At 38.1% G+C, this 23,450-nt stretch overlaps 2 protein-coding genes across 3 annotated transcripts in view; one reads left to right on the top strand and one right to left on the bottom strand.

Moving 5' to 3' along the window:
- The window catches only part of LOC143154759 (uncharacterized), a 38,163-nt gene extending 16,834 nt beyond the window's left edge, over nt 1-21,329 (top strand). Inside the window, exon 10 of the mRNA XM_076326697.1 lies at nt 21,086-21,329. The gene's annotated coding sequence lies outside the window, so the exon portion shown is untranslated. The remainder of the gene's footprint in view (nt 1-21,085) is intronic.
- The window catches only part of LOC143154758 (uncharacterized), a 32,063-nt gene continuing 8,625 nt past the window's right edge, over nt 13-23,450 (bottom strand). Inside the window, exons 2-17 of one of the 2 annotated variants that reach the window (XM_076326695.1) lie at nt 20,338-20,558; nt 18,785-18,881; nt 18,642-18,692; nt 17,280-17,386; nt 16,946-17,062; nt 16,791-16,862; nt 16,338-16,532; nt 15,893-16,068; nt 15,680-15,753; nt 15,308-15,437; nt 15,002-15,223; nt 14,038-14,274; nt 11,941-11,997; nt 9,783-10,114; nt 8,491-9,145; nt 13-5,243 (exon numbers count right to left, since the gene is read on the bottom strand). In XM_076326695.1, coding sequence (XP_076182810.1) covers nt 5,183-5,243; nt 8,491-9,145; nt 9,783-10,114; nt 11,941-11,997; nt 14,038-14,274; nt 15,002-15,223; nt 15,308-15,437; nt 15,680-15,753; nt 15,893-16,068; nt 16,338-16,532; nt 16,791-16,862; nt 16,946-17,062; nt 17,280-17,386; nt 18,642-18,692; nt 18,785-18,881; nt 20,338-20,409 — 2,655 coding nt within the window. In that variant the 5' untranslated portion in view covers nt 20,410-20,558 and the 3' untranslated portion in view covers nt 13-5,182. Of the gene's footprint in view, nt 5,244-8,490; nt 9,146-9,782; nt 10,115-11,940; nt 11,998-14,037; nt 14,275-15,001; nt 15,224-15,307; nt 15,438-15,679; nt 15,754-15,892; nt 16,069-16,337; nt 16,533-16,790; nt 16,863-16,945; nt 17,063-17,279; nt 17,390-18,641; nt 18,693-18,784; nt 18,882-20,337; nt 20,559-23,450 lie in introns of both variants that reach the window. The other variant, XM_076326694.1, reaches the window with a different exon arrangement.

Genomic DNA, 23,450 nt, shown 5'->3' with positions numbered 1-23,450 from the left:
CTTCTTCCTCTTTTATCATTGTTTCGCATCTAAACGTTCGGACAGTTCTCTGCTTTTCGAAGTTTCATCGCGTTCGTGTCTCGTCTTTTCCTTTAATTTTCATCGATTTGCTTTCGTTTGTTTCTGGAGAATCGCGAAGAATGTACGAGAAAGAAAATACACACAATTTTCGTCCCAAGGGCGTCCAAGTTTTGGAAACCGTCGCCGCGAAAGTGCGTTTCGAAATTTTCCTTTTTTTTTTCCGTTGAAGCGATCGTAGCTCTTCCATTCGTTCGTTAAACAATGAATACGTCGATTCGATACAAATTAACGATTACGATACAAATTTTGATTTCCACTTTACAAATTTTTTGTTCGTTTATCGATCCCTTACGATTAATACTTGCGTTCAGGGTGGTCGTTCGAGCCACGTTTACAAACCGATTTTCGTATTCGAGTCAATCGAAGTAACATTTTCCCGACGAAAGTAGGTTTCAAGATAAATGATCGCGCGATAAAAGCTGCTATACTGTGACCGAGTCAACGAGAGAATCGACTTTGTTGGTGGTAGTTTCGTCATTTGTTCGATAATGTTCAATTCGTCTTCTCGAGTGTTATCTCGTCGAGATGGATCTTAAGTGTCGAATTCGTTAATAAATCAGTTCGATCCTAATGAAAGTGCGAGAGAAAAGTTTTCATACGAGCAATCAATGAAATCAAATATTATACATAATTTGTTAAACGTAACTCGAGGTACTTTTTGTTCGTTATATTTCTTATTGTTGTTCTACGATTGCAAAAGGTCTTTGTGAAACTTTCTCCATCGATTGCGAGAATTCTCTCGTTGACTCCGTCATAGGTGACAGTCGACTTAAACCTTATAATTTCTTAATTGTAACGGTAATTCGCTAGATACATACATAACTTTTAGCGCGCACATCAAAGCAACCTGCCAATGGATTATCCAATACGAAATGCAGATAAAATATCACGGGACACACGGGATCGCTGATATCTTGAATCGGTTACCTTCTCCCCCATAAACGACTAGACCTTAGTAGTTGTCTTTCGAAAATCTTTCGTTAGGAGCCTTGTTGCGTGGATTCTTTTGTTGGGGTTGTTAGGTACATTTTTCAGTCTTTCGGTGGTAAATATGGCTCAGTTTCGTTTAATCATATTGTTGTATAATTATTCAGGCCGAACGAGATGGAACAAGAAGAAAACACATGACGTTCGTTGGTATAGTTGGCAACTTGAACGGCAATTTTATAATAAAATAACGAAAGCGTCAGAAATTTTCGAACCTGTCGCGTATATTTCGTAATTAAGGCAATTTTTAGCAAAAGATAAGTACGTTTGACGAGAACATTAGTCGTATCGGTTGAAAGAAAATTGACAAATAGGAATTGCACGAGTAAAGAATCGTTAAAAAATTAAACTGATATTTTTGTAAGTTTAACAACACGGTACTTATGTATTTAGGTATAATTATTGGCAAAATGTAAGAAACGTTTTTTTATCATTTTCCTCTTTCTCTATCGTAAACGACGAATGGACAGGGTTAGATAATTTAAACGATCGAAAATGAAAATCGTTGCGTGTTCCGAGAAAACTGATCTGTGCATCTACGTTGGCTAATTGTCATTGAGTTCGTCAATTATTAATTGATAATGTACGGAACGAATGTTCGCATCGGCCCGAAGAATTATAAGTTGCACAATTAAATCTAGAAAAATAATAGTGCCTTTTGTTTGCAACTTCCCTGTTCTCTCTGCTTTCGTGCAAAGGCTTTGGAAGACATTTGTAGTCAAGGAATCGTAATATTTGTATATCGTATATGGTAAATTACCATACCGCTACGATATTAAAACAATAATCTATGTTAATGAAACAATAACGTGCGTTCGAAAAAACTTGAAATCGAAAATCCGTTAACGTTGAAAACGTTCAAGAATTATAGATCGATAAAAAAAAAAAAGAAAATATAATTCCGAAACTCGTAGCTTCCAATTGGACGTTAGAAGCCTCGTCGTCGTCGTTTTGTGAACACTGCCTTTCACGATATTTTGTAAATACTGATGTGTAACTTACATATTAATTATTCGTATTTTGCGTAATCGTTATTAGAAAAGTAATTGCCAACTGATATTCGCTACGGTCGCTATTACGTATACGTACATCTCGTGTTTATTTATTATTTTTTTTTATCAAATATAACTATATTAGAAGAAACGTCTCGTGTAATTCAAATGAAATGGAAAAGTGGCAAGAGATCCAGGATGTACAGCGATCCTCCCAATTGTCCCTTGTATATATACGACAACAAGGTTTTTAATAGATCCGTAGATCGGTAGATTCCACGATCCATGATCAAAGGTGTGTAAAACGAGCAACAAAAATAGTGTCTTTTTTCATCTTTTTTTTTCTTTTTTATTATTATTCGTTTCGAAGCTCATTCGTGGACAATCGTCTCGTGATTTATCGAGTGGTGGAATTTCATTAAGGTAAATGCAACTGAATAGATCGTCACTGTTCACGAATCATCGCAGCTCGTTTTAAATAAGATCCAGTCTTTACGACAAAACTATCCCTACTAATTAGTTACAAGTTAACCGAATGTTCGCATCGGTTAAATGTACCAACATCTACATCGTACTCGTCGTGCATTTCCTTAGAAACTGTAATATATTTGTCATTTTTCATTTTATTACCAACTGCCTATCTACAATAAGAATTGTTTATAATAGTTAAGTTGAGCTCCCGAATTAACAGTACGTTCGTCGTGAGTACTTTAAATTTCTTAGGACTAGCCTCGAGTGCCCGAACTTGTTACAAGGACTATCCACACCGTCGTTGCTAGAAGCTAATTTGCCTTAAGTGTTACAAAAATTTTATTGCACGGAAACAAAGTGAACTCAACGCGAGGGATACTGTTCGCCCTGTCGAGGTACTTGTTCAAAATATGGCACTGAGTACATCTCGCGAGTGTACCCGAACTTATATAGTATAATACGCAGACATAACGATTCGCATCGAGTCTCTGTTATCGAGAAATGAAAGAAACAACGAAACTCGCGGGATACTTTCAAAAGATGCCTCGTTTTTTGTTCGTTTCATCCCAGATACGTGACTCTATCCTTCATATAAGGATCACCCGAGTCCTTCGTCGGGACAATCGTGTCGATCCTGTTCGTCAACGTTCTACGTTACGAAACACAAGTTTACATTCGACTTCGTGAGAGAAGAATGTCCGACACATTTATCGTACACTTCCCTGCACGCGTTTCGTAATCATTAAATGCAATTACCTATACGAAATAGGGCAGTTGTCTGCCCGATTTTTAAAATATTACATACGAGACGATCAAGTTATACTTAACAAGCACTCGAATAAAGTTTCTAAATAGGAGAAAAATAGATATAAACGATAATACGATCGACTTTTATTCCTAATATTATCGAGATGTATTCTCGAACGCTAATCCAAGGGTTCTGGATACCAGGGCAGTGATAGTATCCAGAACCCGAGTCTCAAAAAGACGCGTTATTCAGGGTTAGAGTATTTCGATACTTTAGGCAATCGAGGGACGAATTATTGTTATCGTTACATTTTTTTTCCTTACTTTGTTTTTCTTCGTTTTTTTTTTTCCTTTTTTTTAAATTTCATTTTACATAGGTTTACGAACAGCGAGTAACAACGGCTTATACATCGAGCTCCCTATCGTCGAAAATGGAACGTTACTTGTTTTCGTTTCTTAATTTCTCGCAACCCCTTAAACTTATACGCAAAGGCCGTTTTGTACGTTCAGGCCGTAAGCAAGTCTAATATTGCACTAAATACTTGTAATTAGATACTTATCGCGTATCCGTTAAAACGCACGGCTAAGAGTTACATAGAACCATAATCAAATATCACGACGATAAAGCGGTCATCTACTACCAGCTGGTAAATCTAAACCGTTTACACGTTTAATTTAAATATCCGTTTCGCAGAACGATGCGCTATCGGGATTCGATTTCGACCTGGTTTGTTTCGTTTTCAAACGTTTCCGAACGAGCAAACAAAATTCGTTCGTCGAATACGTGGATCCTTTTTTTTTTATATCGAAACAACTGGGAAAGTTTCTTATTTTTTTTTTTTCTTTGCTCAACGAAATAGGAACGATTCGTTTATTGTTCACCATAAATCGGGTATCGAAGAAATTTGCGATCAACGAGAGCGGTCAATGGGCTCATATTCGACGAGCACCCGTAGAGCGCATCTTTTGCGATTCGATACTTGTCACGGGATCGAAAACAGAATTTCCAAAATAAACAAATTTCATCGCGTTTCGTCGCTTCCGTTAACCGAACGGGGCAAAAAATTTCATTATTATTAACGAATACTCGGTTATCGTAGATTAAATTTCATCTACCATAGACAGACACGATTTTCTACTTGTTTCTTCACCTTTAACCGCGACGTACACACACACTGTCTAACAACATTGTCGTAAATAGTCTAATAACACGTTTCACGTCTACGGTGTCGCTATTACGTCTACGAATTTCCCGTTAAATGGTGGGTCTGTCACGGTTGCTTCCACGCGAGAAGTGAACACGTGAAACGGGATCTCCAACCACCGAAACAACCGTGATACCCGAACAAACTTACGCATACATCGGGCGTCTCCGTGAGACGAAGCGATTCGGTCGAACGCGATTATTATGTTTCGTGTGTCGGTGTATTGGGCGTTGATCGGTGTCGGGTGAAGTGTTTTATTTTATTTTATTTTATTTTATATTTTTTTTTTTACTTTTTACTTGTTTTTCTTTCACGTATGTCGACTCGTCGAACGTCGAGTATCTTATCCTCGATCCGCTCGCAAAGTCCTTTCAATTTTACGACGTATCTTCTTCTCGTTGAACGTTTACGGATGGTGAGGGGGTGGGTGTGAAGGGGCGAGAAGGGGGGCAAGCAATTCATCAGCGATCAGTCGGGCCTGTCTCCTCAAGAATTCAAATCGAAGCGACGAAAATAATATTATCGTAACGCGTTTTTTTCTTATCTCTTTTTCCTTTTTTTTTCTCATTTTTCTTTTCTTTCGTCGTCTCTCTTCTGTTTCGTTCTCGGTAGCTCGGGCACTCGAACTTAGTGTAGTAAAATCGAAATTGAACTTCTGAATGTTTAAGTGTAAAATGTAAGTTTTATATTAACGCCAAGTTACAAGTAACCTAAAGTCGCGTAGGTTTTTACATAAGGTGCATCCACTCTACAGTTCTCCCTGAAACAGATCGGTAGACTTCAGACCTCGTGGTCGGCCCTGTTCGGCGAATCTCTAATTTAAGAAATGACGTTTTTGCACGAAAGCGGCTAACGATAGTCTCTAGAAGCGGTGAACGGATTTATACGATAGATGGACACCGTTGTTGCGGAACGAGTTTATGGAAAATAAAAAAATAACGAGAAAAAGAACAGAAAGAATTACTGTCTCTTCGTTCGTTTCTTTTCTTTGATATACATACGTGTGTGTGTATAACGAATATTTATTTAGGCATCATCAGTCTACGTGTATTTCGTCGAATCAGTAATTTACACGAGAAACACTAGGCATTAAAAACGTGGATATTTTTTACGCAATTTGCGTGTTTCTATGTTTGTAAATTGATACTGGATAAACTGCATTGGTTTTCTATACTGGTCGAGAGTTCGAAATGCAATTTGGTGAACGTTACCGAATGCAATACTATTATCCGTTCAACTTTATTGTTCGCCATCGAAACGGGCTCGATTTTGATCCGTGACAGTTTATTTAAGAATTAAGACAAATACTGTTTCTAGACAGTTCTGGAACTACGGTACGTATATCCATCTTCCTACTCTACTTTTATTCCAATAGCATTTTTACTCCCACTTCTCGCCATTTGTCGCTCGATCGATCGATCGTCCAATGACGTCGTTCCTTGAGACCGATGCAATAAGTAGAGTATCTCAAAGCGTTGAAACGAGCTTCTCGAGAGTATTCGAGTGAAAATCACAAGATTGCGACACGTACTTTATGAATTTGTGTATTCCGCAAATTAATTACTCCTTCGTACAGGGGACGTTCCGTTTGAAGTGTCACAGGACTATTCCCTTGAGAAATATTGGGAACGCTAACACAAGATTTTTCTTTGCTACTCGTGTCTTCCAAGGACGGAGAAGAGCTTCAATTTTTTTTAATAGGTCATACGCGCGATTCTGTTTATTCTCGTTCGATCTTTAAGTTGAACGGACTATAGATATTACGAGAATATACCTCAAGGGTGTATACACTTCGACCAATGTATCTCAACGAACGATTAAAAAAAAAAGTAGCTACTGTCGCGTGTAAATAATTTTAATACATTTTACGAGGGTACAATAATATATGTTGCGTACAGCGGGAGATGATCGAACAACGAAGGAAATGTGAATCAATCATGGATGAACGATGAAAACTAAAACATAGCGTAACTAGTGAATTCTCGATAAGAAATTTAAAATGGATGGTGCAGGCACTGAAAGGCAAACATATGCTTCAACATTTACTTCTAGGCTGTTGTGCTTCTTTGTACCGTGAAGAGATGATAAAATGACGGTTTCACGTCGATCATCAAACGTGTCATTTTTTTAAATTTTGTTTGGAAGAATGCTCCTCGGGTAATCTGCATTTTCGTTTTTTACCTATTCAAGATGGAATTGCGTCTCGATCCTTTCTGTGTCGCTATAGCTCGGCCAAGCGAGAGTGAGGTTCCAAACGCGCATGCGTAAACCGATTGATACGATTCGCACCAAGTCTTACCTCATACTTTTCCCACTACCTTCCTACTTCCTTACCGCCTTCTTTTTCCGTGTTTTAGTCGCTGAAATATTTTTCTAGCTTCCCCCACTCGTCTTCTCTGACCGTGACGTCAATCGATCCATATTACGCAATAAAAACTTCTGTTCCCCCTACCCCATCTGATTACATTCGTCTATCTCACTCTGACTTGATCGAGGTATACGTGTCTTTTGTAGAGGCAAAAGATTTTGGCCGTTCAAGGTTACCGAGAAACTTTCTTACATTTGACAAACTTGTTACATTTTTTATATCGTCATTTCAATGTAGTGTAGAGAAAGATACAACGTAAAAAATGAAATCTTTTCAAGTACAGCAGCCAAAATCTTTCGTTAAACGAAGTGTTCCTAAAATGTTTATACAAATTTTACCAGTAGTGTACTAATGGTACTGATGAAAAACTATCGTATAAAGATCGGTCCGTAAATGCATCCCCTTCGAATAAAGGCTAATACTTGTTACTTTCGTACGTTTTGTTCGAAATGAACACATTGATAATATATTGTCGAATAAAACTAGTAGTCGCGTTAAAAGCAGGAATAGATAGTAACTGTATCATTTCCGTGGAACAGTTAAAACTTGGTTGCACAGGGTGCAATTTATCGATATAGATAGTTAAAAAATTGAAATTTTCAAAAAAAATTCAAAATTTCGAATTTTGACAATTTTACTATTAAAAATTCTTCAAAGTAGAACATCGAAGTAAGGCGTACGACACAATCGCGTGAAATTAGGATTGTCTTATCGAAAGTAGGACAAGTGGCAATCTAAGATATATTTAACAGATCGAATCTCAGTGAGATCGAGACGGTTATAGACAATCGAATCGATACGAGAAACGTTATCAGAATCAATGTACAGGGTGTCTCGGAATCTATTAGGTTGTTCGAAAAGTCGTTTCGTTTCTTTTCGTGAAAATGAAACACGATTTTTTCAGAGCGTGTAAACATTCTATTAAGTTACATATTCTCCATTTTCGAAAACGAAATGACTTTCCGAACAACCCAATATTTGGATACACCCAAATAGTGAAATGTAACGAACCAAAATCGACGTACGTGCGTGTCACGCGATTGGTTTTCCTCGACCGACCCAACGACGAGGAAAAGTAGTGCATGTGAAACGAGCCGGAGCTCTGTTATGCATATAAAACGTTTGACCACGCGTCCCGAATGGAATGTTTTCTAATCACGCGTACGACTTTCTCCCTATCTTTCTTCTCCCCTCTTTTCCCTCCAATTTGCGTAATTTAACGACAGAACTGAACGAAAAGTAGTCGACGACACTTCCATCGTCATTCACTATCCAATTCCGTCTCATTGTGTCCTTTCTCTCCAACAATTTCCTTATCTCCACTCCAACACTAATTACGTAACACTTTCGTCGATCTACAACTTCTAACGTCTCTAACTCAAAAGGAATCGATGGACTCGATATATTTTCATCAGTACGATCAGTAAAGGATATCCAGTAAAGTTTGTTTCAAATATTTTAGAACACACCGATCGGTCGTCGTCGTCTCGAGTTTATACCCCTTTGGCGTCCATCTTCGTACTTTGTCGTGAAACGAACACGTAAAGTGTTAAAAAAAAAGGTCGGTCCAGGTCCACCGAATGGCCACACCCTATCCCTAGATTATCATCCGACCGAAAGAAAATGAAACTCTACTTACTCGTCTTCCCACGGGCATACTTCGTTAACGTTATTGTCACGCTTTTGCTGATGCGCTGGTTGAGTGACAGGTGCTGTTTGGTCGTTCTGTTCAGTGTCATCCGGTTTCCAAACTGGCACAACCTGCGCCTCTTCCAGCAGCTCCACGATTTCCGTTTCCGCTTGAGCCGGGATCGCCGAGTCCTTCTCGGCGGTGATCACAGAATCACTATTATCGGGGACCAGCTCACCCCTTTCGGTAGTGGTTTCCGTTAGTTCCGGTTCCACCATAGTCGCGCAACCGTCGTTCGTTTTCTCATCGGGCTCGATCGCCGAGAGATCGCCCATCAGATCGCCCACGATCGCGTTGATGCTTATCAGAGGTGGTTTCGTCGAAGCTCTCGTCGTCAATTCCCTCTCGAACGACAAGATCTTCGACCTCGTGACATTGCTCTCAGACTCCTCGGTTAGGTGTTTCCCTATCGTTGACATGTCCGGCCTGTCAGCTGCCACGTGAGAACACTCGAACGAATGCTGCGATGACGGATAGTTACAGGACAAAGCAGTTGGGCGACCAATGTCCGCGAGCTTCACCCTTCTACTGGTTGAGCTCATCGAGTAGTTTCGTGTTATTATGCCAGGACCACCGCTGGTTCGTTCTATCGATGTCACACCACCTGTACGGAGAAATAAATACCATAGAGTAGCAATTTATTTACATCGTTAACCATTAAGTTGCAATTGGTATTGCTATTCATTTCTTATTATTTGTCGATTAATTTATATTAGTCGCCATTCAATTCCGATAGTATACAGTTGCAATTCATTTATACTATTATACGTGTAAATTTGTGACAAGATACTTTTGTAACCGTGGCGACAATTTAATATAAAATTAATTCGAATAGTCCACGAAGAAACTTTATAATATCCAGGATCGAATACGAATCCCATATTATTGAAACTATCCGAAGAACGTTACAACTGTTTCAGATAAAAGAATATCATGAACAAGGGAACTGCCATATATTCATAGCACCACAAAATATATACCTCCATTTTTTATATACGCAATGACTATTTATAATATATGAATTTTTATAATTCCTCCGAGCTGACTTTCTCAAATTTTCCAAATCTTTACTGGAAACATTTAAATGTGATATCATTGCACTCGATCTCGAAGCAACAACACGAACGAATGATTTCACGATAAAGATAGTTTACCTCCTTGTCGGTGTGTAAATTTGTATAATTCTTAAAAAGAAAAACAATGATGGCGGATGTTGTCGCGTTTCGTGGTAATTTACGTACCTGTGCTACTGCTGCATTGTACACTGCAAGACTTCCGGAGATGTTCGGAGACCTCTGTTATCACCACACTGACATCAGACGAAGAACTGCAGGAATCCACTTGCGTCGAATTTTTACGAGAAGTGCGTGCTATTTCGACGGATTTCGACTGCCCGATCAATTTGTTAACGCTCTCTTCGAGTTGGCTTTCAACCGATGTTGCTCCAGATGACATTTGCGGACCCGCGGACCCCGTGGAGCCCGTGGCGGGTTCTATACTGGGTCCTGGGACCGCGTCCCATGGGCAAACGTCGTCCATAGGGTGAGCCATCGCTTCCGGCGTACCAACATCCCTGACAACACGAACTTTATTATAGGATTTAGTTTACACTTTTTCTTGTCGGTAAAGTACCATGACGCCGAACACGCCAAGAGTCTTTTGTTTGAATGTGTCGGTAGCCCATGCATTTAACGAGTACAATTGAAAATACGGTCGGCGAAATAACATTTGGAGCAAGGTGAAAACCTTAACGATCAAATGCCTCTATTTACCAACAAAGAGAGGTCGCTGCAGTGGGATTGCGGATTCGAACCATTTTCTTTTTTTTTGTGGCTTGGTTTGGGTCTTGATTGAATGTATTATAGTCTGTAGAATTAATCGATAATAATTATCATCTGCGATGTCTTGGAAGTAAGGTTTAAGAGTGAGAAAGAAATATGTATATTGGATCGAATAGTTGAGTTTGAAATAGTTAAATGATGAATGGTATCGTGCTAGAAAGGCGTATCTACAAATTTGAATTGTAGGGGATAAAGAAAACTTTTCAGAAGTTGAACGAACATTGCGGAGTGCTTATTTTTGCAAAGTTAATAATACGAATTAGAAATAAATGAACCTTTTATCGGTTATGGGAGCAATCTCTGGAGTAATACATGTATTTCTTCGCTGATTTATATTAGTCATTTTTGTTTGAACATTCACATTGCTGTGATCTCTCTCTGTGAGTGGAGAGTTAAGAAAATTATATACATTAGGGGAGAAGAAAATGACTTGTGGACGATAATAGATAGAAAGAAACAATTCGATAAATTGTTTCCTGTACAAAGTGTTCGACGATAGGTGTCCGAATTTTCAAGCAGTGATTCTAGATATCAAAATAAGATAAACATCAAGAATGATAAAATTGCATTTAAGATTTTGTGCCCGAGTTATTAATTACTGAAGATACACGTAAGAGGTGTCACAATGATGCACTTATATTACTGCAATTGATAAGTCGGATACAAAACCTTAAACGCAATTTTCATCGTCCTCGATAATTGTCTCGTTATATAGCATATAGAATTACTTTTGAAAATTTCGAATACCTGGTATTATTAAAGAAAATATTATTCGAATGCGTTGTTGCAATCGAGTATAATATTGCAGAGCTTGTACAAGATATTTCGAAGTGTGTGGCAAGCGATGAGTTTTGTTTCACGTGAAATAAGATACGCTCGAAGAATTTTGAATACCCTAAAAGTAAATAAATAAATATTTAAAAAATTTCATTCCCGTTCAAAGGAGTAAAATTTTTGTAAAGATTACGATTCTACAAAGACCTTGCGAAATGTCTTGCAGATCCAACAAATAATGGTGTGCAAATAATGATATCAAATGGTGCTGATGAGAAATATTTATTCAACACGGAATGTGCGTAATGTGTATAAATTGATAATGGATAGCCCCGCAATTCTAGAATAATCGGATACATGAAAGCTCTACGTGCAAAGAAAACATGAAAAAGTCTTTTAAATATCAGCCGGCACTTGTGTCTATGTTTTGGACACTTTGTGTAACAATACAGCGACGTCACAATATTATTTAAGCGAGAAAATTGGATAACAAAATGAGTTCGATATACACAAGAGACACATCACTGAAATCGCAATAGAAAAAAATACAGCCACGCAAAAGAAGTTTTGAAAATACAATAATTATTGAAAAGAACTCGACTATTTCGACATTGAGAAACATTGAGAGCCTTACGAGATTTGCATACACGTAGACGTTAAAAAATATCGAACACCTTGAGAAAACACACCGACTAACAGGGATCGTAAGAAACTGAATTCGAATCGTGAGATTCGAACCCGCATACTTAGGCAAGAAACTTATGGAACTTTTTCGAGGACTTACTGAATACTATGCGGAATAGGCCTCGTAGAGATCTTTACGAGTCGGGCCAGATCTCCCCTGAAAATACCGCACTGATAATGTCTGTCCCTTCAACCGTTTAATTATTATTCGTGAAACGTGCTTCTATAATATCATCGAGAATCGTATATCACGAGGAGTCCCCAGTAATGTTTCCAATACAGAGTGCAAATATTCGATCGTGAAACTGAGTACAAAGTAATTCTGGATTCCTGAAATCGTCCGAGGCGTTACACAGTATACGGAAAATGACGATAAACATAGAATAAAATGTGATTTATGATATTATACATAGATGTGCGATAACTAGAACGTACGGTTTTATGTTTCCAATACAGAGTGCAAATATTCGATCGTGAAACTGAGTACAAAGTAATTCTGGATTCCTGAAATCGTTCGAGGCGTTACACAGTATACGAAAAATGACGAGTAACATAGAATAAAATGTGATTTATGATATTGTACATAGATGTACGATAACTGGAACGTATGCGTGTGGAAAAATTTGAAAAAAGAAATTAATACATGCGCGCGTCGTACGTCGTTGAAACAGTGAAATCGATGATTTGGGGACAGGAGATGTGCCAAATGAAGTATGGTTGTACGATGGGTGCGAAGTGGAAAATCCAATGTGAAAGATTTGCAACGGAGTATAGAAGAACGAGGGGTTGGTCAAAATGTTGAAAGGAGGGCTCGATTGTGTCGGTGACGAAGAAAAGGTAAAGAACGAGGGTTGAGGATTATAGAGGGGTTACATTGATACCAACGCTATACAATATATATGCGCACATTCATAGCCAAGAGGCTGAAGATAGATACGGAAGAGGAAAGTATTGTGCTGGAAAGCCAGGGAGCTTCGGAAGAAAAAGAAGAGCGATAGAGAACATACATGTCTTGAATTATCTTATAGGAAGAGAGATTGATTTGAAAAGGGGGAAGCTAATAGCCTTCTTTGTGTACCTTGAGGATATTTTTGATAAATTTGACAAGAACGAAAATGAGGGATTGCGCTGAGAAAAGTGAGCGAATGAAAGTATTTATTAATTCATCGCTGAGGCGGTTTAAGTAAAAGAAAAGGGCGCATATTTTGTTGTATATAGTTTTCATTGAAATTGGTAAATTATTTTTTTGTAACGCTGCGTTGCGAATGGTGGTATAGTAAACGAGCAACGATAGGAAGGTGAGAATGTATAAGAAAATTTTAACCCGAAAGCGAATAAATAAACTTTTATAAATACTTTCGATTGGTTCGAAATAGTCTAGGTATTTTATAAGAGTTTAATAATTATTATTCTTATATTGTCTTGAAAGCGTCTTAGACAAAAATATAATAAACGTGTTAGCATTCTTCAGCATATACAACAATTTTACCAAATCTTGGAACCGAGTAAATGCACCAAGAATGAGCAAAATAGAAGAAAAAAAACGAAAAGAATGCGACGACGAAAATTAAACGTTTTACATTTGTTACAATACCTTCACGAGTGTACTGTCGATGGATTAGGCAGATTTCTACGATGAAAATGAGTCCAAACGCGACCTTATTCGAATTACTTTTGATTACATGTAATTGGGTTGAGGTGATATTAAAAGTCAAACGAGGACGTGTTTGGACTTGTTTTCATCGGGAAACTTTTACGTATAACACTCTAACGAGTGTATATAAAAAAATATCAAACATTTTACTTTTCAGTACGAGATAAAAAATCTTACGTGCGGGAGGGATAGACAACTGTAGCAAGAATAACTGTTTCCTCTGTGTGGGGAAAATTAGTGACGTATAAGCGGGGATCACTGTACGTACACGCGTACGGTATCCGCGCGAGATTATGTCCGAAGTTAAGTGGGTGGTACTCGTTCAGGGGCCATCTCTTCAAGTGAGTATAGGACAGATATACACGCGTCCTATTCCCACCGTAGAAATTGCCCCTGAATGTATAGAACCCACCGTAACTTCGGCACGATCGTTTCGCTCGTTCACCGTAGTCGTTTGCGGCGAATTGGTGTCGTAGATCATTTACACGGTGAGTGTAAATAAGTGTCGTCCGATTTCGAGGAAACATAAATAATATCGTGTACCTGTATGGAATATCGGTGAGATTCGACTGACTGTGAGAATGCGGCACCCTAGGTGTCGATGTGGTATCTCGAACACCACAGATGGCTAGTTCGTGGGCAGATCCGGAAAGGCTTCGATCGCTCCCTCTACGTTTACCGCCAGTTATACTACCTACAGCATGTTGTTGCAAAGTGCTAGGCGTTGGAGTCGAGGTTGAAGAAACTTTCTTTTTGGCTTGTCCGCCGAAGCCAAAAAATCTACAAGATTAAAAACGAAATATTTCCTTACTTACAATGAGAAAGAGTAACGAAAATTTTTGCGATTAATGTCTCTCGATCCAGCGTTGTTAAAGTTTGACTCAACCAGACGGTGATCGCTCTTTTATCGTCATTTTACACGGCACGAGGATAATCAACAGAAACGTGACACCTTGAGGACCGGTCGTGGGATTGGCCTGCATTAGTCGATCGACGGTGAATCTTTTCGTAACTTTAATCAATTCCATAATCACAATACACTCGTACCAGTTTATTGATATACATAGTGATACATTTTATCGTATTTTATACGTTGGTGAAGTTTTGCACACAATCTACTATCGAAGTCCAATCCTACGCTTGCGCGTGCCGGTCCTCAAGGGGGCAGTCTGGTATTTTGGGCCGAAAATTGCGGGATTCTTATAATTATTTTTTTTCTACGAAGAAATAATCGGAACAGAATGAACATTAGTGGACATATACATTGTGTAACGTAGCTTAATAAGGTATGTATTATTCTTTTCGAAACGAATCTTTGTTGTTTCAACTTAATTTAAAACACAACTAGAAGAAAGATCTGCCTCGCTGATGGGCACGATTAAGACTTGAATCTTTGAAAAAGTATTTAAAAAGAAATCGATTTTTATTTACCTCCAAACTAGGCACACCCCTGAGTCGTTGACGAACAGAAAATATACTGGATGATTTAAAACTGTTGCGAACGTACCTCTTTTTTTGCGAAGGTTGCACACCGGCAGCTAAGAGGTTCCGATATTGATCGGAACGAATAAATCTAGGATAACAATCCTTTTTCAAAAGTAGTGTGTATACGTGCTCAGCAGCGGAATCAAATGTAAATCGGCTTGGATTTTTCATTTCTTGATGGACCTTCTCCATCGTCCTTCCATCAATATTTATTTCGCAAGGGGCTCCAGATGCCAGGAATTCTCTATGCAAATAATACGAATGAATGTTCACTTTTATCAAATTCGGTAAATCGTTCGATTGTAAAACGATATCCTGCTATACATACTTAAATATTTCGTTGACTTTATCGGGTATTTGTGCTTGAAAACTGTGCCTTAAATCTTTAACTGCCAACCAAAATCGTATGTTTTCATGACTATATTCTTTCCTTAAATAGTTCGTAAATTCTTGCAAACCTAAAGCGAATTATACGAAATGTTAGCCTTCTAATCAAATATAGGGAATAACAAACAGGACTTGTGCTTCTAACCATAAGAAAGACCACGTTGTAAGTCTTTTTCGATGGACGAAATTTTTTAAGTAAATTAATAAACGTACATTTTCTGGATACTACACTTCATGGTGTACTACACGTAGTTGTGTTATTGTTAGTAAATATTTTCCGACTACGTAAAAATAGAAATTTGATATTATTCACCTGTGGGATCAGACATTAACTCCTCCATCGATAGTGCCCAGCGCTTTACACGTTTCTCCGTCGGAACTTCCACTCTGTGCATACAGAAATGAAACAAATTAAAAGAATCGAAATTGACCGAAATCGCATACTTTTGTCACAGAACTTGCATACTTTACCATCGAGGATATATACATTTGTACGAGACGTTTAATTACATTTTAGAATACTAACACAGGACTGTTTAGCTGCCAAAATGTTTGATCGTCGGTGATCCATGGATTGGATGGTTGCGGCTGTATAAACATTGGATCGTATTCCATGTACGTTTCAAAATATGATTTAAAATTTTCAATCGCAGCCGAAACCTTTATTCTTGTGCGTGTTAAGCTGTTCTTCAAAAGGGCCACCTAATTTTAAACAAACACACATGGTATCAATGTTAACGCAATACCCGAAACTGATTAACGGAAATCAATTTCGAAACGTACGTTCGATTCATCGATAAATCGCACTAGGTTTTTAAATTTTGTCGAAATTACAAAATTGCAATCGATCTTTCATTGCTGCTGACAATGCAGTTATAGAATATAATAGAAGAAGAAGAAAAAAAGAAATTTCTCGAGACAGAGAATAAAATTATTGGTTACGATGCCGGTGGTTAAACACAAGAATTCACCTCGCGTTGCAGATCGGTTAAAGTGCGTTTGCGCGATGGAGGACGCGAAAGTCCAGGACGAAAACGCGTAGGTACGGGTGCTACTTCGAGACTACTGAGACAACCAGGTGGTGGCCTGTAAACTCTCCAAAAGGCTCGTTCTTGGGAATCGCTCACTATCTTATCCCCTTTCTTCCGCTCCTTCGATAATCGTACCTGAGCCCATAAAATCAACAACACTTTAAGGTATCACTTGCCCGAATGTTCAAGTTTCGATTACGTATAGATGAAACTCTTAATATGCACTAAGAAGAGGTAACCTGCCTCTTCGAGCGTTCGGATACGCGATAACAATTTTTTAATTCTTCGCTTCGCAGAATAAAATCGTTAAAAGTTTGAAATATTTTTCAAATCAATTTTAATTACGTACAGATACGTATGATGATTCAAATTGAAAATTGGTAAATTATTCACCTGCTCCTCAGCCTGAAGTTGTATGATATCCCACTTGTTTTGCAAATTCCTACGTAAGCTGTTTAAAGCTTCCTAAGAGGGTGAATCGTTAAATAAAAATAAGAAAAAACGTAGGTAAATTGTTTACGAAGTAAGAATCGACACAATGTACATACAATCTCGTAATCCTCAAGAGCATGGCGTTGCTTGTTTCTTAAAGTTCTCTTAGCCAGATAAATAGCATACTCCACATTGTCAGGGGTTCTATGTTGCCATGGCCAATAATATGGTGTCTATGCAATAAAAAATCATACATTATTGAGTTGAAGCGCAAATATCTTTCCAATGAGATTATAAAACACTTTACAGATTATAAACACTAGTTATTTATATATCATGTAATATTATATAGTCTTTTAAATTTAATATAGTTTTAATATAGTGTTCTTTTGGTTCTTAATAGCTTGCAAACTGCCTTGATTGTTTCACACAATTAGACAAATACCGTACCTGAAATCTATACAGAGAACTATCATCCTTTACGGCGAGTGTCTTGGAGTCATTTACCGGGAAGAAGTAGCCATATTGGCAGAGTTGATTGGCAATATGGACCGCCTCTACTGTCAACATAATAATTCACTCTCAAAAGCGACTTTTCAGCCTAAAAGAAAATTTCGTCGGAAAAGTCAATCCTTCGCGTTAAAAACAAAACGAAGATAAATACTATAATTTAATAGTTTCGGAAATGAAACTTCATTTATCAATTATTAATTTCATTTAAGTAATTATTATTTTCTAAACCAATTGGAAGCAAGGAAAACGATGACTTGAAACGAATGTAAGTTTACGCAGACTACGTCATATTTCAATTTCGCAAAGATCCTTGTTATCAAGCGCAAAGAAGAAGAGGAAATAGAACACGATTGGAAGAGGAGTAGAGATGGTTGGAGTAGTGAAAGGAATAGAAGGATGGAGTTAGTGTGAATACGTAGAATGAGTAAAAAAACATAATATGTATCATATTAATACATGTAGAGTATTATAAAGAGTGGAGAGAATGGAAGGTACATGAAAACGAGTAAAGATACTAGAAATGAGATATAGAGAAAAGAGACAGATAGTTCGCAAGGTACGGTTAAAGCTAACAATGACCAGTAATGTACATTGTTAAGTTGTGTACGCAAGAAATTCTAATTCCAAAGGAAACAATAAACGTATCTATATATGATACTCAGCGCGTATTACTTGCGAGTTCAACACGTGAGTAATCAAATTCGTCACTGTACGTTGTATGCATATTTATAGATATTAGGATAATTTCTATTTTGTGATCTTGAATTTTTTATCACAATTTTGCAACAATACTTGATAAAAATACTATCAAGAAAAAAAGGCTAACAAAATCCACAGACAGATCAGTCCAAACTCTCGTCGAATTAAATAATATCACATTAATCGTATTTACGAACAAAGTTAGCGATAGGTATTGATCTCCGAAAGAATTGTACAAACAAACATTTTTCAATGCCGTCGACTACCCGATAAATTTGCGAAAGTCGTACTGCAGAAGAGCATACGTACAAAGAGCGTAATTCTTACACTCGTAGAATTTTTAATTCGTTAAAAGCGGTATCTCCCCGTCGGCAGGATGCAAATTAAATATTGTATCGAAGAAGAAGAAAGAAAATGATGAAAAAAAACAAAAAAAAAAACAGAAATCCATTCCAGGGATAATAACGATATCTTTCCGTAATTGGAAAAGATGAGGGAAATCGACAAACTGTAGAATAAAGTTCACGGTGAATCGTGACGAGTAAATCGGATCGGTGGCCTTGAAACGATCCGACAGAGCTGCGTATACAAACTTTGTACCTGATTCCTCGATGGAAAGCCGCTCCATCAGCCACTCGATGAGGTCGTAACCTGTAACACGCAGAAATTGACTATACCAGCAGTGTCCTAGCCGTGGTGATCGCTTACGTTTACTCCACGATATAGGAACCGGTGCCACTCACCCATGAAAGCTGAGGGGATTGAGGTGAGAAATTGTTTTTGGCTGCGCACGGGTACCCCGTTCTCAGGGTCTTGCATCTCCCGCACCAACCCCTCCATCTATAATAAATTGAAACAATCGATTGGTTTTTACCTACAGCGTGATACGTACTTGGTTCCGAACCGCGAGTCAGTCTCGAACTCGTTACAGAAAAAACGGTTCAAAGATAGCGAGCAACGTTTCAATCGATCGTTGCAACGCGAGCTTCTTATTTACGAAGAGTCTAATCGAAGCAGACGGACTACATTGATGCGTATAATACGACATCTTCGAGTGTTTCGTCTTCAAACGAACGGAACAGTAATAAAAGAATAAATTTTAATCTTTATACATTCGTGTATACAGATTGGGGCTCTCCCGGGACGTTGAAAAGTATCATCGAATAATGTTATCATCTATCGTCGGAACAACGACATGTTGAAAATTGTAAACAGAGGCAGATAGACTCGTTGATGTGTTTAATACGACATCTTCGAGTGTTTCGTCTTCAAACGAACGGAACAGTAATAAAAGAATAAATTTTAATCTTTATACATTCGTGTACATAGATTGGGGCTCTCCCGAGTTGTTGAAAAGAATCATCGAATAATGTTATCTATCGTCGGCACAACGAGGTGTTGAAAATTGTAAACAGAGGCCAAATTGCGTCGATCGCGTGCTAAGATCCATGCAACGATTAAAGGTCTGTCTAGACTCGAGTCGAATGCCTAGCCCGGTCTAACCGAGTTGGGCTACCCTAAGCCACGCTACCACTTGTGCGTGTTATTCGTTTAACGTTACCGCAAATCCAATCGTAGAGTTAACTGGAATCCCACGAGTGTTTGAGCGCGCGGTTCAAAGGATTCTTAAGAAAACTGTGCGAGTGAACAAACCAGGTAAGAGAACATGGTAGAAAACAGGTAGAAAGCTAGGAGCAATCCTAGTGTTTGTAAATACAGTTTAGTAGAAATTAATCGAAGCTCTGGGTTACGTTTCCGTTAATTCTTTCTTTATCGAGAAATAGTACATTCATCGAAACGATTTCTGATTGCTAAGAACGATTCTAGTCGTCTGCTGCAAGTCAAACATCACGCGCTATAGTTTCAATGTTGGTTTTGCTTCACAAACGAAAGCGTGGTATTATTGGGTTGTTCGGAAAGTGATTTCGTTTTTTTTTTTTCCGGTGAAAATGAAACACGATTTTTTTAAAGCCTACAAACATTTTATTAATATATATATTCTTCATTTTGGAAAAAGAAACGACTTCCCGAACAGCCCGATAGACAGTTGGGCCCGAGACTCGGCTCAAGTTGGACTCTAGTAAGTGAAAGTCCCTGGATACAAATCCAACTTGTCGAACGAGGTATTGCGTAGCGATAGAACTCGAAATACTTGTACTTCGAAGGACGACGATCAAAATATTAATAACAGTTGCATAAATATTAATAGTTCCCGTGAACTGTTACCTGTCTGCCCAGAAAATCATAATCACCGAGTACGTGCATCGAGCTGGTATATAGACCAAAATGCCTATACCTTATCGAAGGCACAAGGCCTATGGACACGTGGCTCCTTCTCCTTCTGCTGTTGATTGCTAGAGGCCTCCATCGCGACCGAGGCGGCCCTCTGCGACGCTGGCAGGAGCTGTGGCGATATTGATGGCGGAGGGGGCTGGGGAGCTGGGCCGGAGACGGGTCTACCCGAACTCCATGGGGCTCTGGCCCCATCCCATCACTCCAGTCACCCCCGCACGCACACTGAAATATTAAAATTTTATCTGCAATTTATAAGCAATACGAATCACAAAATACGAGTAGTAAATTAAAATTTTTTTCTAGAAAGTCCCCCCCACAATGTCTCTGCTCTAGAATCGGTATTGTCTGCGTTAGAACTTAAAGTAGTTCCCAGTTTGACACAAATACTTGGTATTTTGTTTTTTCCACAAAACGAATGCTCTGTTTTTGTCTATAAAACTCTGTCTTTGTCTACAAAACTTTGTTTTTGTTTTTGGTAATAAGTTTAATCTCTGCACTCCTCTTCATCTGCATCTCCCTCTGCAACGCTGAACCTTCATCACTACCCCTCCACCCTCCCGTCACAGTGTTTTCAAGTTTGATCGAAGGAATACTCTAACTACCCATCCCCTGATCTGTACCCCCCCTCGCCATAACCTACTGACACAACTTAGTTCAGAACCTTACCAACAGAGTTGACGACAGAGAAATGTATTCTACCTTGCCGACAGATTGAATTCCCTTCCTGTTATGGTCTGAAATCCCCATAGCTCTACACCGATGTGACAAGCTCATGAATAATCAAGGAATCCACGCAACTTTGGAGACAAACATCCTTCGGAACAATTGAAGAATACTGAATGTTCGCTACGTGGAATCCAATTGTCAAATCAACCGAGAAGGCGTCCAAGGATCTCAAGAACTCCTGGACTTCGTCAATGCCTACGGCATGTTCGACGTAACCATCGTTACGAGGGTTGCACTATGTAGTTGGAAATTGCTGGCACGTCATCGTTCGGTAAGCTCTGAAATTGTTCCGTCTGTTCTATTGCCTCAATCTTCAACCCCCTATTTTTTGTCTTTTCGAGAGGAACCTTGGTCGATTTATTTAAAAATCTAAGAAGTGAGTGCAGATCGAATCGTTATATTCACCGTTAGAAATTTGGAAAATTGTATAAAATCTTTGAAAAAATGTAAAATTAATACATTATTTCCTTTTAAAGTAAATATAGAAAATTCAGAATGTAGAAAGAGAAGTAGCAGAATTTTTGCTAAAATGTCCTTATACGAACCATAGAGTATCATACCAGGCGGAAAAACGCTTGCTGCAAGAGTCTAATATACTCTTTAAGTATATTAAGAAGCAATAAATATAAATAAAAGTTCCATAAATTTTTCAAAAATTTATATTCTTTTTATAAGTAGTCTATAAACAAAATACAAAAAGAAAAGGATAAATACTTGAAGAAACAAACGCATCATTTTGTACTTTACGAAAGTGAATTTAATGTAAACAAATAACTAAAATTGATCAATGTTACACTAAACATTTAAACTGTAAAATGGTCTACAACGATTTAAAAGAACGCAAGGTTTTCTACAAACTGTAATTCTTTCGTATACGACTTCCCTTTGTTTTTATTATCTTGGGACTATTTCTATATAAGAGTTTAGAATGAGTTCGATAAACTAATCGAATAGAAATAAAATTTCACTGAAACAAATCCAAAGGGCACCCAAGGGATCTATAGACAGTTACAGAAATTGGCGCGAACTTATGAGAATACGAGCAACTTGACGCTGCCCCTTCTACAATACTTCTCGACCCGCGGTCTCGCAGGCTATGGCACTTGGCGGTTGCCTGACATAGGTGCGCAGAATCATTATGCCGCTGACCGCATCACGGAGCGGCTGGAACCTTCCGAAATGTCTGACGTAGACCGGATTAACCTACTTACATGCGACCAGTCGTATGAATCGCTATGAAATAACAATGATCAGTCGATAACTCCGCGACATTTAAAGTTATAATAGATTATTGATGCAAGAATTAAGTTATTATTTATTATACATATTTTATTAGTGTTTTAAGAACACTAATTTTTAGTGTACGAAATAAGAACGATGCCTTGCCAACAGTGGTAGAATATATTCAGTTTCTAATAGATTATTAAACTAATGAATTTATTATTTTTTATTAAATATGTATTATTATGTACTGAGCCTTCGTAGCTTATACACTTACTATTTAATGTTTCAAACATGTTCTCAATTTAGGAGTTGAATCATTCTTTCTTAAATATGTATCATAAAGTGTTAAAAATGAATACAGATTCATCCAACATTTATTTTGCACATTTGATCGAAATGATTGTTTTATATTAAATGTACTTCGTGTATCACTTTTTTCAGCATATTTTAATGCGTTGCATATTCTGACATATTAAATAATACGTGTAACATAGTTCTGTGGAGTTTTGTTCGAATAAAATATGTAATATGTTGATTACGTGAAGTAGAACTTATTTTGAATTTCGTAACGGAACGTATGATGAATAATAGTTTAATCCTCGGATTGGTAGTCTATTTCAAACATCAAATATCGCGAAACTATCGACGAAGCATTGTTATTTCATAGCGATTCATGCGACCCGTCACACGTAAGTAGGTTAGTCCCGTCTATGTTAGACGTTCCAGTCGCTCCAGCCGCTCCGTTGTGTCGTGCGATCAGTGGCATAATGATTCTGCGCATCTACATTGCGCAGCCGCCAAACGCCTTAGCGGGCAAGAGTGGCAAGATTGTGTCGCTGGCCGAGAAAAAGGGGTAGCATTAAGCTTGCCATATTTTCCTAACTTGGAGAAATTTCTGTATGCATAATATGTATTAAGGGCTTAAAATCTGTGCTCATAATATACGGGCAATTAAGCATTGTATTCACCGTGTACACAGATACACGTGTATTAATGTTCAGTTGCGTCCAGAATCGGCTTTACGTGGAAGTAAACGATGCACCGCATTGGGCTGCCACAACACAAGAGAACAAATGAAAAGAACACAACTAGATATTACAATACAGCATTCCGTACAAATTGATAATATTACCGACTAGTTTGAAAGCAAGAAGAGTATATTTC

Source organism: Ptiloglossa arizonensis, chromosome 2, assembly GCF_051014685.1.
Source record: "Ptiloglossa arizonensis isolate GNS036 chromosome 2, iyPtiAriz1_principal, whole genome shotgun sequence".
Taxonomy (NCBI): Eukaryota; Metazoa; Arthropoda; class Insecta; order Hymenoptera; family Colletidae; genus Ptiloglossa; species Ptiloglossa arizonensis.
This window is presented reverse-complemented; position numbering and strand designations above follow the sequence as displayed.